General features: G+C 40.1%; 1 protein-coding gene across 4 annotated transcripts in view; it reads right to left on the reverse strand.

The window, feature by feature from the left end:
- The window catches only part of HELLS (helicase, lymphoid specific), a 150,422-nt gene that overhangs the window by 38,931 nt on the left and 93,844 nt on the right, over positions 1–17,647 (reverse strand). For all 4 annotated transcript variants that reach the window (XM_085863913.1, XM_085863915.1, XM_085863917.1 and 1 more), the window contains exons 13-18: positions 15,508–15,604; positions 15,237–15,398; positions 7,816–7,964; positions 7,136–7,271; positions 6,079–6,162; positions 3,431–3,550 (exon numbers count right to left, since the gene is read on the reverse strand). In XM_085863913.1, the coding sequence (XP_085720039.1) occupies positions 3,431–3,550; positions 6,079–6,162; positions 7,136–7,271; positions 7,816–7,964; positions 15,237–15,398; positions 15,508–15,604 (748 nt within the window). The remainder of the gene's footprint in view (positions 1–3,430; positions 3,551–6,078; positions 6,163–7,135; positions 7,272–7,815; positions 7,965–15,236; positions 15,399–15,507; positions 15,605–17,647) is intronic.

Below are 17,647 nucleotides of genomic sequence, written 5' to 3' on the forward strand. Positions count from 1 at the left end.
TTACAAGGAAATACAACAAGGAGGCCATTCGGCTCATCATGCTGACACCACACCAATACCAGAATTAATAAATCTGCCAATACCCCTTCCCTTTGTGTGCAGCCTTTTGGCTCTTGGTTGCATCATTGGTTAGGGGTGCGGATATGCCGCTGATGCAGTGCCCCTCTACTAGTACACACTGGTACTCATTTTGCCAACCTCGGAAAGATGACAGGCTGAGTCAACCACCTGGTGTTAAGTCAGCGGCTAATGGGGCTTGAACTCAGGACCCGAGGATCCCAAGCCACCACCCCAACCACTAAGCCAACGTCATTTTTGGGGTATTTTAAAGAGTTGCAGTCAAGGTCAAGGCCGCTCCAAAAATTCCTGTCATTGGTCATTTACTCTTCATGGGATCCCAACGGAAGATTTGAGAGTGATTTTACCCTTGCCATCTTTCACATAAATAAATGTCATTTTTCTGTCCCCTTCTATGGGGTTTCAGGGGTTAAAGAAACACTTCGCCCCAAAAGCAATATATACGTTGGATGTCGGGGGTGTTCCCATGCTCCTATGAGGGCAAACCTTTTTCAGTCTTTCACATGAATAAATCGTCTGGGCTCCTTGTCTATTACCATTTAGACGACTCTTCGTAGGACAGATACATGATGGCTCTGAACTTTGCGGAGAGACTCCAGCATGCCATCAGTAAGTTATGCCTTCCAGGAGAATGAGAGGTGTTTTCTTGCAATAGCCTTACCACATTCAACAGTAAACCAAGGTCAAGATGATGGACAGAAAAGTCAATTGTGAAATGGAATTAACTTGTGAAGAGGAGTAATTTATCTGTTATGGTAAAAAAAAATTCAGGGAGCAGGGTTAGGAGCTTGTGTGAGAATGGCCCATTATTGACTGGCGAGTGCAGATTTTAGGCTCGACCAAGATGCTTTAAGAAAGACACCTTCAGCAAATTGACCTTCACACATTTTGTACCCCCTCTACTCTCAAATGGGAATCACTTCGAGAGTTCATTTAATCATGATCTCTCCACTCTTTTAAATGTGAGCCTTTGCCTCATTATGTAATCCCCTATTTCTATACTGGATGTTTTCTGTCCTCACTGGTTCACTTATTCTGTCCACCAACACTTAGCCATATTGACCATGCTTTTTGCCAGCTTATGTTCCTTATCTACTCAGCTGACTCAAATCCCTCGTTTTGTCTGCATGTCCCTACTTATTAATGCTGCCTATTAGTCAGTACCTTTCCCATTTCTTTGTCCTCCATCGTTTGTAAACTCTCTCTGCTCCTTCAATTCACACATCACATCACATCACTCCAATTTTCATGATAAATCACCCCATCAATGAGTCTTGATGTACAGTTCATATAGAGACCACACCCCTTTCAAAATTTTCATTTTTTGTTGCCCGATAGCCTGGAATTAAATTACATTAAATCAGACTTTTCACACCTTTATTTACACATCATAACCCACAAATTCTACACATTTCAGAAAATTAATTAAAAATACAAAATCCAAATATCTTGGTTGGATAAGTGCCCACCCCCTGAGTTAATACTTGGTGGAAGCACCTTTGACAGCAATTACAGCTGTGAGTCTGTTGGGATAGGTCTCTACCAACTTTGCACACCTTGATTGGGCAATATTTTCCCATTCTTCTGTTCAATACTGTTCAAGCTCAGTCGAGTTGCATGGGGGGGTTGGGGGAGGGGGCGTTGATGGACAGCAATCTTCAAGTCATGCCCCAGATTTTTCGATTGGATTTAGGTCGGGGCTCTGACTGGGCCACTCGAGGACATGTCTCTTTTTGTTCTTCGCCACTCCAGTGTAGCTTTGCCTGTGTGCTCCAGGTCGTTGTCATGCTGAAAGGTGAAATTCTGTCCCAATTTCAGCTATCTTGCAAAGGACAGCAGGTTTTTCTCTTGGTTTTTCTCCATCCATTTTCCCTTCAATCCTGACATTTCCTGACAATTCTGACATGTGCCCCAGTCCCCGCTGATGAGAAGCATCCCCACAACATGATAATGCCACCACCATGCTTCACAGTAGGGATGATGTTCTTTGGGTGATGAGCTGTGTTGGATTTGTGCCAAACGCAACGTTTTGCATTGAGGCCAAAAAGTTCAATTTTAGTTTTGTCAGACCACAAAACTTTTTACCACACGACTTCAGAATCTCCAGTGTTTTTTGCATACCTCAAACAGGACTCAGGGTGGGCTTTTTGAGTAATGTCTTCCTTCTTGGCACCCTACCCTACAGGCCAGACATGTGGTGTGCTTGAGATATTGTTGTCACATGCACACAGTGACCAGTCTTTGCCTTCATGGCCTCTCTGATCAGTCACCTCCTTGCTTGGTCATCCATTTTGGAGGGATGGCCTGATCTAGGCAGGGTCTTGGTTGTACCATACGCCTTCCACTTATTAATGATTATCTTGATTTTGCTCCAAGGGATATTCAAGGCCTTAGAAATATTTTTATCACAATACCCTGATCTGTGCCTTTCCACAACTTTATCTCAGAGGTCTTTTGAAAGCTCTTTGGTGCTCATGGTTCAGTCTTTCATATGACATGCACTACTCAGTTGATGAAACAGATGAAACAGGTGATTTTATTCTAAAATGATGAGTATCACAATAATTTAATACAGGTGGAGGCCAATTAACTTCATGTACGATTTTGAAGGTGATTGGTTACACGAGCTTATTTAGAATTACTATTAAAAGGGGAGTGAGCACTTATCCAACCAAGATACTCGAGGTTTGTATTTTTAATTAATTTTCTTAAATTTGTGGAACTTGGTTTTCATTTGGAAGTTGGGGGTTATGATGTGTAAATAAAGGTGGAAAAGTCTAGTTTAATGCAATTTAATTCCAGGCTACAAGGCAGCGAAAGGTCAATTTTTTTGAAAGGGGGTGTAGATTTTCTATCAGCACTGTATGTGAATAAAATATTCCAGTAAACAATTTAGAGGAGAAAATATGTGGAGATATATACATATATATACACATATATATATATACATACATACATATATATACATACATATATATACATACATACATATATACATACATATACATACACACACACACACACACACACACACACACACACACACACACACACACACACACACACACACACACACACACACACACACACACACTTGTAAAAAAACATGAAATAAAAATCTGACATGTCTGGATACAACTGTAACATACAACTGATGCTATATTGCTCATCAACTTGCTTGTGAAGTCCATACTTTAGCAAATACTAATTGACTACCAGGTTATGTTTAAGAAAAAAAAAAAAAGAACCTGTTTCATAAAATCCTACGAACTTGACTTTCTTCTGTTATTCTGTATCCTAAACGCAAGTTACACTGTAGGAGAATGTGCACTAGTTTTTGATGCTCACATACATTCTCCTCACGCTCCGTATATGACATGGACCCATCGAGGCGACTGTACTGAAATCGACGAAGGTGGAAAAAATCCTCAAGGACATCAAGCATCTTTGTCATTTGTGAGAAAATTAGGATCTGGGAAGGCAAATGGAGAGAAAAGAAAAAACAAACAAAAAACAATAAACATCATGCATTATGAACACAAACTGCAAATATACTTCAGCACATACAAGCTGCAGAACAAACAGCAAAAAAAATTACCCCCGTGCGGGAGTGACGGTCATCTCTGCAAGAAATAATACCACAAGTTCTCAATGTTCAGTTATGACCGAAGACTACTGCGCAGCTCCACTGCGCAGCTCCACTGCGCAGCTCGGTTAAAGATGACTCGGCATTTTGGTGTGCGTGCATGAAATTATATTTTGAAAATAAATGCCAACGTTTACATTTCGGGTTTTGAAACTTTTGCACTTTCGGTGGAAAATGCATAAATATAATATACAAGGTCAGCTGCTATGCAATGACACCATTCACTAACTTTTACCATGCCCAGTAGAGAATATATAGCCTCCTGAAGGTAGGGCAGTTCTTGCAAACTTTGAAGTCACGTGACGCGAAAACGAAAGTGAAATTCGAAAATCTGGCCCGACCAAATTTAGATATTGTCCCATAGATTCATATGCCACAATCAAATTCAAGATTGCTTGAGAAATGTGGGAGGAGACAGATTTTGAAAATCGTCATTTTCGCATTTTTTGCCAACTTTGAAGTCACGTGATACGAAAACGAAAGCGAATATCGAAAATCTGGCCCGACCAAATTTAGATATTGTCCCATAGATTCATATGCCACAATCAAATTCAAGATTGCTTGAGAAATGGAGGAGGAGATAGATTTGGAAAATTGTCATTTTCGCATTTTTTGCCAACTTTGAAGTCACGTGACACGAAAACGAAAGTGAATATCGAAAATCCGGCTCAATCAAAATTTAGATATTGTCCCATAGATTCATTTGCTACAATCAAATTCAAGATCGCTTGAGAAATGGCGGAGGAGATAGAATTTGAAAATCGTCATTTTCGCAACTTCAAAGGCCTCGTGACCCTGACCTTGAACGTCTCATCGACCTCTATCAGGATCACTAATGACCAGATCTCCCCCTTCAACTTCATTGTGAACGGACAGACGGACGGATGGATCGAAGGACATCGACACCCATATTATTTGGTCAAACTCGAAGAGATGACCTAAAAAAAGATGGAATGACGTTTCACTTTGAAATTACTTGGCTTTCAGATTTCAATACCAATGGCAAATAGAAGTGCACGCACGCACACGCAGCGAGGAGGATTAACGTACAAAACTTCAGCTTCTTGCTTCCCATGGCGGTTACCATGCCTAAATCATTGGAACGTTGATTTTATCCAATAAAAAAAAAAAATATATATATATATATATATATATACATATATACATATATACATATATACATATATACATATATACATATATACATATATATATATATATATATATATATATATATATATATATACATATATACATATATATATATATATATACATACATATATATATATATATACATATATATATATATATATATATATATACATACATATATACATATATATATATATATATATATATATATATATATATAAATATATATATATATATATATATATATATACATACATATACATACATATATATATATATATATATATATATATATACACATATATATATATATATATATATATATATATTGATTGACCGTTTTTACAGCCATTTTTCCCTGCTGTGCAGGGGTTTGGCTTTTCCTTGAGGCAATGTTTTATGGCCGGATGCCCTTCCTGACGCCAACCCTGGTCGCCTCTTACGACACACAGGGATATGGTACACCTATTCTAACCGGGGCATACACTGGGACCAGTACACTGGCACTCATTTCGCCGACCTCAGAAGGATGACAGGCTGAGTCAACCCCCTGGTGTTAATTCAGCAGCCAACGGGGCTTGAACTCAGGATCCTGGGATCCCAAGCCGCCACCCTAACCACTAAGCCAACACTAGGATATATATATATATATATATATATATATATATATATATATATATATATATATATATATATATATATATATATATATATATATAATGAGGTAAACACAGAAATTACCACAATTGGTCAATGCTTAACATATAATATCTCAAAGCTATATCACCAGCAGGTGTGAACTTTTGCAATAATAATTTGTTTAAAAAGGCCAATAAATTTGCAAAACTTCCATCAAAATTAGAGGTCGAGAAAATTGTTGATTTGACACAGAATCTGGCTTTTGTTTTCGGGTGATTGTTTGATAGATGCTGTCCTGCCATGACTTGTCACGTACAACTCAATTGATATTAAATAACAAACAATGCCCCACACGTGCTGTATTAAAGACACCATGAAGCAGGAGGGAGTTTAAGGAAGAATACTTATTGTAGAGGATCAGATATACTGTGTGTTGTAAATAAGAGAAAAATATGTACCTGTTGACATAGTAATTTTTCGCATCACAAAGTGCTGCACAATTCAAACATAAATCCACGTTAAAGTTGGAAAATTATTTGTGGTCATGACCCCAATGCTCACCTTGTGTCCACGACGCTTCAGCTCAGGTAGCATACGATCCAGCAGCAGCAACTTCCCAGAGCCCCTCACTAGTGCTTCATCCACCTGGTTGAGAAGGACAAACACTTAGCACAATGTGGTGACATGTACCCTTGAAAAAAAAACATAATGGCAGACTTGGACTACATCACTTGGTTTGCTCCGCAAGCATATAAACATCACTGCCTTTCAATCAGAAACAGAAAAAGAAAACCAGGATACAAATCTCCAGCCATGTTAGTGAACAAAGCAAAGATGGAAAAATAGAAAAGGTATGGAGGAAATAATCTGGAACTATGTACAGGACAAAACATTTGAACAATTGAAAGGTATTGGTCTTGCCATTCGAAAATTGTGGAATGTCAACCTGTCATCATTCTTATAACAGATCACCAACATCACGTGAAGAAAACTAGAATGGCACTCAGTGGAGCGCATACCTCCGCCAGGCTGAATAGTTTATGTGTTGCATCCAACTGATCGGCAGGATCTGCATCCAGACCTGAACCAACACCGAACCAGCTTGTTCTTGTCACCTACCCAACTCATCCACCCAGTTATAATTCACCCATAACTTTTTGACAATTATAAATAGCTATATTTTGCCCTCTTTTTACACAAATTGAACCTCCACTGCCCAAATAACCATTTCATGGTGGGTGGTACAAGTAGCTAAGAGCTTTGGCTCCGAGTGAAACCAAGAGTGCAACACAACCTTAAAAAAGTCCATCAAATAATCTAAATTGATAGATCGACTTAAACTTTTCCCATCACTGGGGATGGGTACTTTTGATTGTATTTCATATTTCAATACAGAAAAACAGGTGAAAATGCTCTTATAAAATTTAAATAAATAAAAAAAACCTTTATTATTCTGAGAGGAGAGTTCAATTAGCTTGATAGGAAAAAGATATCGTAAACAATGACATCATCCAAATAATATCTTCCAGAAACTCATACAGTAAGCAAATGGTACATGGGGGAAAAAAGTGCAAATAAATAAACAGGAAAAATAGTTGCACGACAGGGGCTGAATTACCTTGAACTGTCCATGGCCATTTAATGGGTACTTGATGAGGTACGCGTGGTTGCAACACTTTCGGAGCATCATGAAGATGTTGGCAAGCTTCACGTTTACCTGGGAATTCTCCAGATCCTCATTGAGCAGATTCATCCTGACAGTTGAAGCAGAATCATATGCTCTCACATGACTTGGTCAATTCAGCATTTGAGTTTAACACTGAATTATTTCTGCCACACAATAAAAACTCGGGCCGATGCATGACTGCAGTTAGATTTTTTTCATCCGGTTAATTAATTACTTCCTTTTTAAACAAACATTTTTCATTTATCTTAACAGCATATTTTTATTTAAATGCTCCTTATTGTGTAAAATCCTTCAAATGTGTTGTCTAATGACATAAAAGGTTTGGTATACTGGAAACACCGCATTTATGCCTGGCATTATCATATCAGCACCCATATACATACTATACAAACTCAAGTCTCAAGATTCTGATTACCTTGCTTTCAATATGTTATTTGTGCACTCTCCTTTCCCTGCCCATATCTCCCATCTCCTCCCCCTCACCACCACCCCCACCACCCCCACAAACACTCTTTCACTTAATATGTTCAATTTACTTCTCCTTCTTCCTTTGCAAATGAAATGTGTGTGCGAGATTCCCAAAACAAGGAATACTGGCTCCCTGGGCCCACCTGCACTCCGCAGCCTCTTCTTTGACACTCAACATCAGCTTGGTATTCAATACTCTGCTTGAGCGACGTGAACTCCTGAGCTGCTTTGCGCTTGTGTTCCTCATCGGCCGCCCCGTGGATGACAGACAAACTGGACTCCTGTCCAGGTTCTGACACAAGGAAAACAGCTCAACTTTCACATTCCTTTCACAGGATGATAAAACCAATCATATTCCAAGATGCAGCAGAGAAACAACTCACGTGGAAAATGATCTGATGCAATTTATACATTGAAAGAAATAGTCCATTCAAACCAATTTCAATACTGTGCTTGCTAATTCCTTACCAGCAATTTGAACAGTTTTCTGTCGACTTTTCTTATTTATTCTAATGTGATCATTCCAAAAACAGCCTTTTCGTAAAGTTGGAGTATATTTTACTGTATCACATTCCATTTACTCACTTGCACTAAATTAGTTCATCATTTAGCTACACAGCACCTATGTTAGTGAGGAACCTGCAGCTTGTTCCTACACTCTTACAATGGGGTACTACATTTCTCAGCCTCCTTTGACACTTAACACTTCTTTGGAACTAGGGGGGTACTGCAAATGCTTGGATGTCCTGGAAATCCAGTTGCTTGAATTGCTGAATCAGCAATTCAGCAAGGATTTGCCTGAACTAATTTGCTTATGCCACTCTACAGTAAATCCAACTACTCAGAGCTTGCAGAAACGCTTGTCATTGATGGTCATACAAGCACAAAACTGAATGCTGTACATATGTAAATGAAAGCATATTTTTTCCACAACAAAAGTTATGTCAATGGACTTTGAGATAAAGTGGTTGTGAATAACAGTGATAGATCGACATCTCCACAAGGCAAACTCACAACCGAAGGCTGTACCATCTCACAAACACAAATTTGGAGAATGATGATCATTTTTTAAAGTTTTTTTTTTCTTTTTTAATCAGGGAATGGCATAACCAATTACTGTAGTTTACTCGATATTCATGCATAATCAATTTTCACGATTATTTCCCCCCACAAATTACAATAAGAAAACAGCAGATACATTTTGTTTCAAATAAATATGTATAAACTCATGTATTTGAAGCAAAATATACATTTAAATGCGAGCAAAAAAAAAAGAACATTCTCTCAGAAGAAATAGACCTAAAGTCTTGAATTCAATACTACAGCACATTTGTTAAAATAAAAGCCAAAACCCTGTCATAATTAACTGTAGATTACAAGTCTTCAATCAAATTTAAAGATTAGCCTTCACAAAACTAGCTTTGATGAGTTCAAATCCCATGTCAAATTCCTCATGGCACTTGGTCAGCCAGCAAGCATGGATGAGATTCAAAATGGTAGTCAGTGTCAATGGCAACATGCCAATTTCCCTCCCCAGTCATGCCTGCCAAAGACATCACTTGACTGGCACACCAAAAATGGCAGTACCTCTTCAGTTCATCCTTGTATTCCTTTTTCACAGACAGATCTAGCAGCTGGAGACTGTCTGCGCAGCAGGCAGGACCAAACACAGTGAAAATGATGTTTCTCCTCAACCTGGTGAGCAGATCTTCTTCCTGGTACACGCTCAAGACGTTGAAGATGGCGAGGCACTTCTATGTCGGGTGTCATTTCATGGATTTTGTGGTCTTCTTTGTATATGGGATTATGATCCCATTGACATAAGGCAGTATGGATTCATTGCCACCAAATTCATCATCCTGCCACCAAATTCATCCACCTGCCACCAAATCCGCTGGTCGGATTTTGTGTCCAACGAGCGGTTGCTGAGAGAGACTCGGATGAGATTTGTTACCTGCATAGTCCGTGAGCGTCAGTTGCGCTGTATGGACATGTGGCTCGTTTTCCTGACTCTGATCCTGCTCACCAGATTCTCTCAGTGAGGGAGTCTCATGAGTGGAGGAGGCCAGTGGGCCGACCACGTGCCTCATGGTTGCAACAGGTTGACCATCATCTCAAGGAGATGGGGATGGGCCTGGCATCTGCCTGGGGGATGGCAAGATGGAGGCCCCTGGAGTACAGGCGGAAAGTGGACGCAGCGACGCACTGTTCTGGCACATGCTCCCATACCTGACCTGACCTGATTCATTGGTGGCTCAATGTGATTCAGTACATGTCACATCCCAGCCAGCAGGGAAGTTGATCTTCAGGCAACATTGGTCGGTTTTTGACGTGCAGAGATCAACTGTGGTAGTAGCATGGTTCTGGCTTTAGAGAATGCCAGCAGGGCAGCAAGTTGGCATCATCAATCCAAAATAAGGTAAGTTGATGGGACCCCATCTGATCTGTAGTCCAGTCTCTGCCCAGAACCATAGCGACACCTATCTGGTTCCAGTTGATAACAAGGTCGTCCGGTATTTTGTGCTCTTTCACAACGTCGGTGACACGCTTCACAAACACTGCTTTGATGTCCCAGAAATCCTGTAGCAGCTCCTTTACGTCCTATATTTTTTCCCCCTTGTCGAGCCCCAGGCGAGTCAGCAAGGATTTGGCCCAAGTCTTGGTGATCTGCAGTGCGCCCACATAATAATCTGTCAGGTGGTCTTGTCATGCTTCGAGAGAATTCCTTCCGAAACTGCCATAACAAATGCTGGTTGATCATTCTGCCGTTGAGCCAGACATTTTCAATCCAGTGTTTCACCACATTATCGTACTTATCACCCAAAAGCAAGGGAGAACCTCTCTGATTCTTTGGCAAGGACTGGATTGTCTTTCTTCTTCTTCTTCTTCAGGTAGGCAGCCTTTATACTTCTGACTGTGCTCATTTATTGGCTTCTCCAGCTGCTTTTGGAATTTCCCAACAGCATGCTCTGCACTAGTAGATACATGATATAAACATATTTATTTACTAATCTCCACAGCAGTACGGGCAATCTTGGCTCGAAGCTGATCATCGTAATTGTTATAATCTCCCCCCTTCCTTTTTCTCAATTTTTTGGGCATTAAAGCATCGACGGTGCCTTTGGCATCTTGTATGATTTTAGCTACTTCTTGAGTCTCACAATGATGAGGGTTCAGCAGGCCAGGAGTTTTCGAAGGATTCGTAGATTATATCCATTTCCGCAAACAACATCTTGTTAAGCTACGGTTCGGAAGATTATGTAAAGTATCGATTTGACATTTCGATGAGAATTATTTGTCTAAACTTGGTACACTTTTACATTTACTGTACTCAGATTTTGACACTATTTCATTTCGCCGTTTTATCTTTGCGGATTAGCATTAACAGTAGCTATGGCGGTGTGGTGTCCAACTGCGGCACAGCCTTGTTTTACATTTTCCACGAATTATAATTCCCCTGAAAATAGTTTTAAAGTAAAACTGTGAAAGATAATTCCTGCGATACCAAGGCCAATGAAAGTGAAATGTGATAAAGCATAATAATAATTAGTAACCAAATTTAATTTTGGTCTCGTTGTTCAGTGTTTTCAGTCCCAGCTTTGAGTATGGAGATGTTTCACAAACTTGTGCATGTGTAAATGACTTCATCATTACTCCGCGCACGCGAAGAGAAAAGTGACATTAAGAAATTGGTTCACTTTGTTTGTCTGTGTTGACAGACGTCAGTATATGATCAAGGCACTGCTGAATTTCAATTTAATGTTATATTTTGAACATTGTAGAACACGAATCTGCAGCTTAGCAGTACGTAGGCTCTGAATTTGGCGAATTGTATGGAATTGCATCCCGGCCACATGCTCAGAGAGAAGATACTGGCCAAGCGACATTGTGATTATGCCCTAACCTTAAATTGCGCTCACCATAGCCGTATCTTCCCTGGAAAGGGGGGGGGGGCACAGCCTTACTCTCCATATCCCTCATATTCACTAAAACATATTGTCATGGTGTGGGCGGTTAGGTCAATCCCCCCAACCCCATTGCCGTGGATGGGCGGTTAACTCACAGAGTTGTTTTCCTTGGAGGTGAACAGCCGAATTTCTCGGAGATTGTGGCGCGCGTGGGAAAGAAACAGCTAAGCAATTCCCCAGGACGGTAGCACAGCACAAGAGGGTTTATCTCAAACCCACGACAAATAGACAACACAAGCAACTGAAAATAAACACGGGGGTTCAATGAAAATAGATCAAATACTTAAAATGGTAATAATTCAAAGTGTAATTAGAAAAACTGAGGTAAATTAAAGCCTAACGTCGAGGCACTTCCACACACGGACTTTAATACAGACAAGGGGAAAATAAAAGAAAATAAAATCCTCCCTTTATTCTGGCACGTAGCTTTCTCCAGAGATGGTTTTTACTGAACTGTGGGGTCGAGCCATGTTGTCCTGCACAGGAAGATGCACCCAAAATGGTGCCGAACTGCTCTGGGCCAGAAACATACCCGAGGTAATTTGTGAGGCGGTATTTAACGCCAGGGCTCACCAACCGGCGTACGGCTTCTTCTCTTGAATGAAGATGCTGAATGTTCCTCTCTTTCACCAGGTTCACTTAAACCAATCGTCCACCTTCCTCCTCGACCATAAGGTGATATGACCTCCGAGTCCCCGTGATAAGGCCCACGAGGCCCGCTCATCTTCCCGCCTCAGAAAAGTACACACTTCACGGCTCAGCCGAACAGTCAATGACGAGCATCTTGCCCAGCACTCAGGCAAATTCACAGAATGACACGAGAATAGTGTTGCTGTATTTGTGTACAGATGTAGCCAGCCAGAGACCCCCTTACTCGATAGTGTCCTCCCACAACTGTGTCCTCTCCGTTCTCCAACTCAAAACCTCACTTTTCTTCCCACCGGTTCTCTGACGCCATGCCCATTAATCATCCACTATGGCGGTGTGGTTTTGCCAGCGGTCACCACTGGAGGCAGGGCTTTTTGCCTGCTTGAACGTGCGGCTCGGTTGTTATTGTTTTAAGGCTGCAATTCCCCCCCCCCCAATTGAGGGTCTTCAAATGCAAAAAACATAGGAAAAGGTCACGGGGGGGGGGCAATTACGTACTGGGGAAATTGACCTTGACCCTTATCTAATTAACACAGCCCTACCACCCGTGTGTGGTGACAACACTTTAGCTCAGTTTCCCAACTTTATTTACATGGAGATGTCTCCTCAACATCCACGGACAAAGCAACTCTATACAATGAAACTCTTCCATCTACCCCCACAACCGTAACAATATTTTCCACAAACATGACCGATATGGACTAAATTTTGTACGATGCATCAGAACAGTTAGGTCTCGTAGGGTTTAGCTCCCCATTTGAATCCACGCCCCTACATGAGATTGAAAAAGGGGGTTTCACTTCAAATTCAGATAATTTATTTTACAATCTTCTCGGAAACTGATGGCCAAATGCAGATCACACTTCATGAAACATAAGGACCATGCCTTTAACTTAAGTTGTGGTCCCCAGTACCCATGACAGTACCACTTCAGGAAGGAGGGCCATGGCCCCTTCCACAAAATTTCCACCCCACCTGTTGGGGAAATTTGTATTTAGATTGTCTGCCTGACTGGAAGTCAAACAAAATTGAAAATCATTCCAAACAGGAAGCGTAATGTTCTTCGGAACATCATAAAGGACACAAACAACAGGCATGAATAACTCATGTAACGTGTTAAATGTTGTCGTGTCAAAAATGTACCAAATCCCAATGATGGATTCAAAAGTCTCACCCCGACGCCAATTGTCACGAGTGTGTAGACAAGAACTGAGTGGTGCATAGACGAGAACCAGAGGCGTTCATCAGGACGGAAGCACAAGGGTTTATATTCAAACCCACAACAAATAGACAAACACAATAGGATCTTACAAATCAAGGTTTAATGAACATAAATCAAATATTTATAATGTAAATAAATCAAAGCGTGATAATCAAAACAAATCAAAGTATGAGGTAATGAAACGTGAGGTAACTAAAGCCTAAATTTGAGACGTCTCACGCAGACATGAAACAGACAAGAGGAAACATAAAATAAAATCCTCCGTTAATTCTGACACTTAGCTGTGTGTCCAGAGATGATCTTTTAGGAATCTGGCGATCGAGCCACATAGTCACTGTGCGGGAAACTGCACCCAAAATGGCACCAAGATGCTCTCTGCGCAGGAAATGTATGCCGCACAGTCTCTTCTCATGATCGAACTTGCCACACTGTTCCTCTCTCAACACCGTTGTTTACTCAATATTCATGCATAATTAATTTACAACAATGGCCTCACAACAATGGCCTGCCTTCTTCCTCGACGGTAGAGAATGGGATAACGCCACATTATCGCTGAAAGACGTGCTCTTCTTCTCCTCATAAAGTGTACAAAATTCTCAATTCAGCTGAACAGACAACGGCCAGCATCCTGTTTCAGCATGCGAGCAAATTCACACGGTATGAATAACGACAATCACGCTGCTACATCATCGTGCCGAGAGGAAAGCAAAAACGAGATCCTCTATCTCAACCGCGTACCTCGTCCAACTCTGTTCTCAGATCGTGCTCCCCTCTCTCACATCACATCGACCAATCATAAGCCTCGGGGGCGTGACTTGCTGGTACGAAGCCAGGGTTTCTTGCCTGCTCGGAATGTTCGGCTCTGTTATTATTATTATAAGAGCGTAATTCTTTTATTGCTCATTTGTAAATGCAAAAACATAGGAAAAGGGCACGGGGCAATCACATACTAGGAGCAATTAGCTTAAAACCCTACCGAGTTAACAAAGCACCACCCCCCATGTGGTGATGTGTAACAACCTTAAGCTGACAAGCTGACAGTTTTCCCGACTTAATTTACATTGAGATGTCTCCTTCTCACCCACGGACCATGCTACACGATACAATCCTCCTTTTACTATGAAATTCCTCCATCTACCACCAAACATAACAATATGGGAGTATAAAAAAAATGGTGCATTAATGACGATAAATGTCCGAAAAAAGTTTTTCTTTTTTCTACATCCTTTAAAATCTTTATTTCATTTTAAATGAATTATATACTTGAACATTGTAGAACACAGATCACTTTTTGGCATTTTCAAAAAAAAAATCTTCTAATTAGCAGTGCTTGGATAAAATATTACACCATTTTACGTCATCGAAACCAATCAAATTTGCAACTTGCAGAATATCAAGATTCAGACAAAATGGCGGCTCGTAGGAAATATAGATCGTGTTCGGAAATGCAAAGCAAGAGTTTTAAAGACATTTCCCATGTCCTTTTCTCAAGACTGTGGTACAAGGTGTTATATGAACTTTCATGAACAATATATTATCAAAAATGTGAAAATGAACATTAAAGGTATTGCCTGTGACTTAAGATAACCATCATTCAATTTCTTTTCTTTTTTTCTCGTCTCACATGTACAAGCTATAATCAAATAAATTACACTCAAGATGGTGTCAGTAGCTCTTTTACTTCACTTCGTTTTGGCATACACAAAAAAATATTTTGTATCTCTACCTTTTTGGCAGTGAGCATGGTCGATATAGTGCCATCCAAAATAGATGTATAGTAGATTTCCTGCAGAGAGCAGAGTGGTGCATAGACGAGAACTTCTTGCTTGGGAGGCAAGTCAATGGCCACGTCAATTTTGAGACGTCGCAAGAGAAAGGGAGTGAGAATCTAATGTACAGAAGGAGAGCAGAGGCACCGTGTTTGCAGTAAAATCCATGTTTCCCAGAAGTAAGTGAAGGGCTGAATTATAAAGTGCCACCCACTACCCCGACAGTACCTGATGAAGTTTTTTCAGAATGTGTTCACTTTGTTCATTCTTCACCAACTCCTCAGTACTCTGGGAAATTCGTGTCACATCAAACCATGACTCAAAGCTGTGATGTGACAAGAAAATTGATTTTAAAAAGTATAAATACATCAGAAAAGTTTTAACATTAAGTATATGGAAATACATTATTCATCAATGATTGTTGTCAAAAAATTCCAAAAGGGGTCTTCAGTGGCAAAATCAGATTGACCGAGATTAAACATTGCAAATCAATCATTGCGTGAATGCACTTAATTAATAATCGGCTTTGGCAATAGAACACGCAAGTATATTGATATTTCTGCTTCTTTACTTGTACTGTATTACCAAGCATTTATTTAAATGTGGATTCTCTGATTCTGATGCACCATACTCCGTTACCGAGCATCACTGTGCAGTATATTCGCAAGGGTTATACTGGGTGGTTTGCCATTGCCTTCTCAGTAGAAGTTGGAAAGCAGGAATTTGGAATTTCACCAGAGTGCCAGCAATAGCTCGTCTACTCTTCACAAAAGATACTGTTGGCTCTTTCATGTCCACCAATCATCGTCGGCAGATGGGACGCCCAGTTTAATGTCCATCCGAGGGATGGCGCACACACAATGACAATTTATACATGGGCCAAGATTCAAACCCAGGCTAGGAAATCTGGCCAGGCAATGGATTAGCTTAAAATAATCAAAGATATGTCAGGAGGCAATAAGAAGAAGACTACCAGGCCATTTGGATATGCATCTGTGATCTACATTCCTAACTATAAACCTAATCTTCTGATCTACATCAAGGAGTACAAGGGCTTTAACTTTTGCCTCATTTATAAATATTGGCGTCATACTCCAAGCAAATCACTCAGATATGCTAGCCGGTTATTATGTTTATAAGCAGGTGACTTTGAAACTTCGTTAATGCATCCCACAGGCTTACTGTTTTCCCATGTGAGAATTAATTGGATGTGGAACTATGCCAGAATAACAAGTGCACACAGTGGAGACATTCCTCTCAGTTGCTACAATTTAAATACATAATTTATCAAGGAAGTTTTCTGACTTTCCATGATGAAAACTCAGATTGTGTCCAAGTTCAAGAGAAGATCGAGACTTTCCTTCAAAACTGAGTGACTTGAACCTTAGATTATGAGCTGACCATAACAAGTTGAGCCATTCCAAAGTATGAAAGTGAAAAATAATTATAATAAATCAAATAAATTATATTTTCTACAAACATCACTCTTAATCAAATATCATTGCAAACATACAAAGTGCAAAGCAATAATTTATAGGTTATAAATATCAAGAAAACTATTGGAGTTCCGAATCCGAGTTCCTTTGTGGGCAGACACCGTATTCTCTGCTTGAGGCTGTCTTCTAAAGCTGAGGAAACAAGGCCTGTTCTGGAATAATCTCCTTTAATAATTATTTGTTGGTGCTAATTTGATGATGGTATGTATTTGTGTGTCACAGTAAGAGTATGCCTTCATTGTTACCTCCACCACCAAAGGTGAAGGAGGTTATGTTTTCACCCCTGTTTGTTTGTTTGTCTGTTTCTTTGTAAGATATCTCAAGAAGTTGTGAACAGATCCATATGAAATTTTGTGGACAGGTTGGGTGTGTGACAAGGATGAACTGATTAGATTTTTGTGAAGATCTGAATCCAGATGAGAAAATAATTTTTAAAAGTGATTTTTTTGCCATTGAGAGATAGGGCCAACCAGAGAGTTGGTGTCAAAGCCACCCAATGCTCGCCTGTTTATACATTTATCGTTTTTAAACGACGTCTAATAATATTTTTTACAAAGCATTGCAGTGAAGTCTGATCCAAATAATTTTAAAGCAATACATGTATTTGTATACAGTCATGCGCCGCTTAACGACGTTCCGGGCAACGACGGATCGCATATACGACGGATCTGCCAGCTCTGAAAAAAAAAAAAAAAGTAACTGAAAAATTCCTATCGCCGAGTGATGTAGCCTCGTATAAAAATAGCACATACAATTATGTACACTGTACAGTACATAATACCTCATAATGATAATAAACGACAGTGTGGCCCTGTTATAATGCGATCGTTGAAGTCCATAAAATGTCATCGCGAAAAAAAGCAGGGTCGTGC

Source organism: Eptatretus burgeri, chromosome 18, assembly GCF_056783735.1.
Source record: "Eptatretus burgeri isolate ZD-2024b chromosome 18, Ebu_testis_v1, whole genome shotgun sequence".
NCBI lineage: Eukaryota > Metazoa > Chordata > Myxini > Myxiniformes > Myxinidae > Eptatretus > Eptatretus burgeri.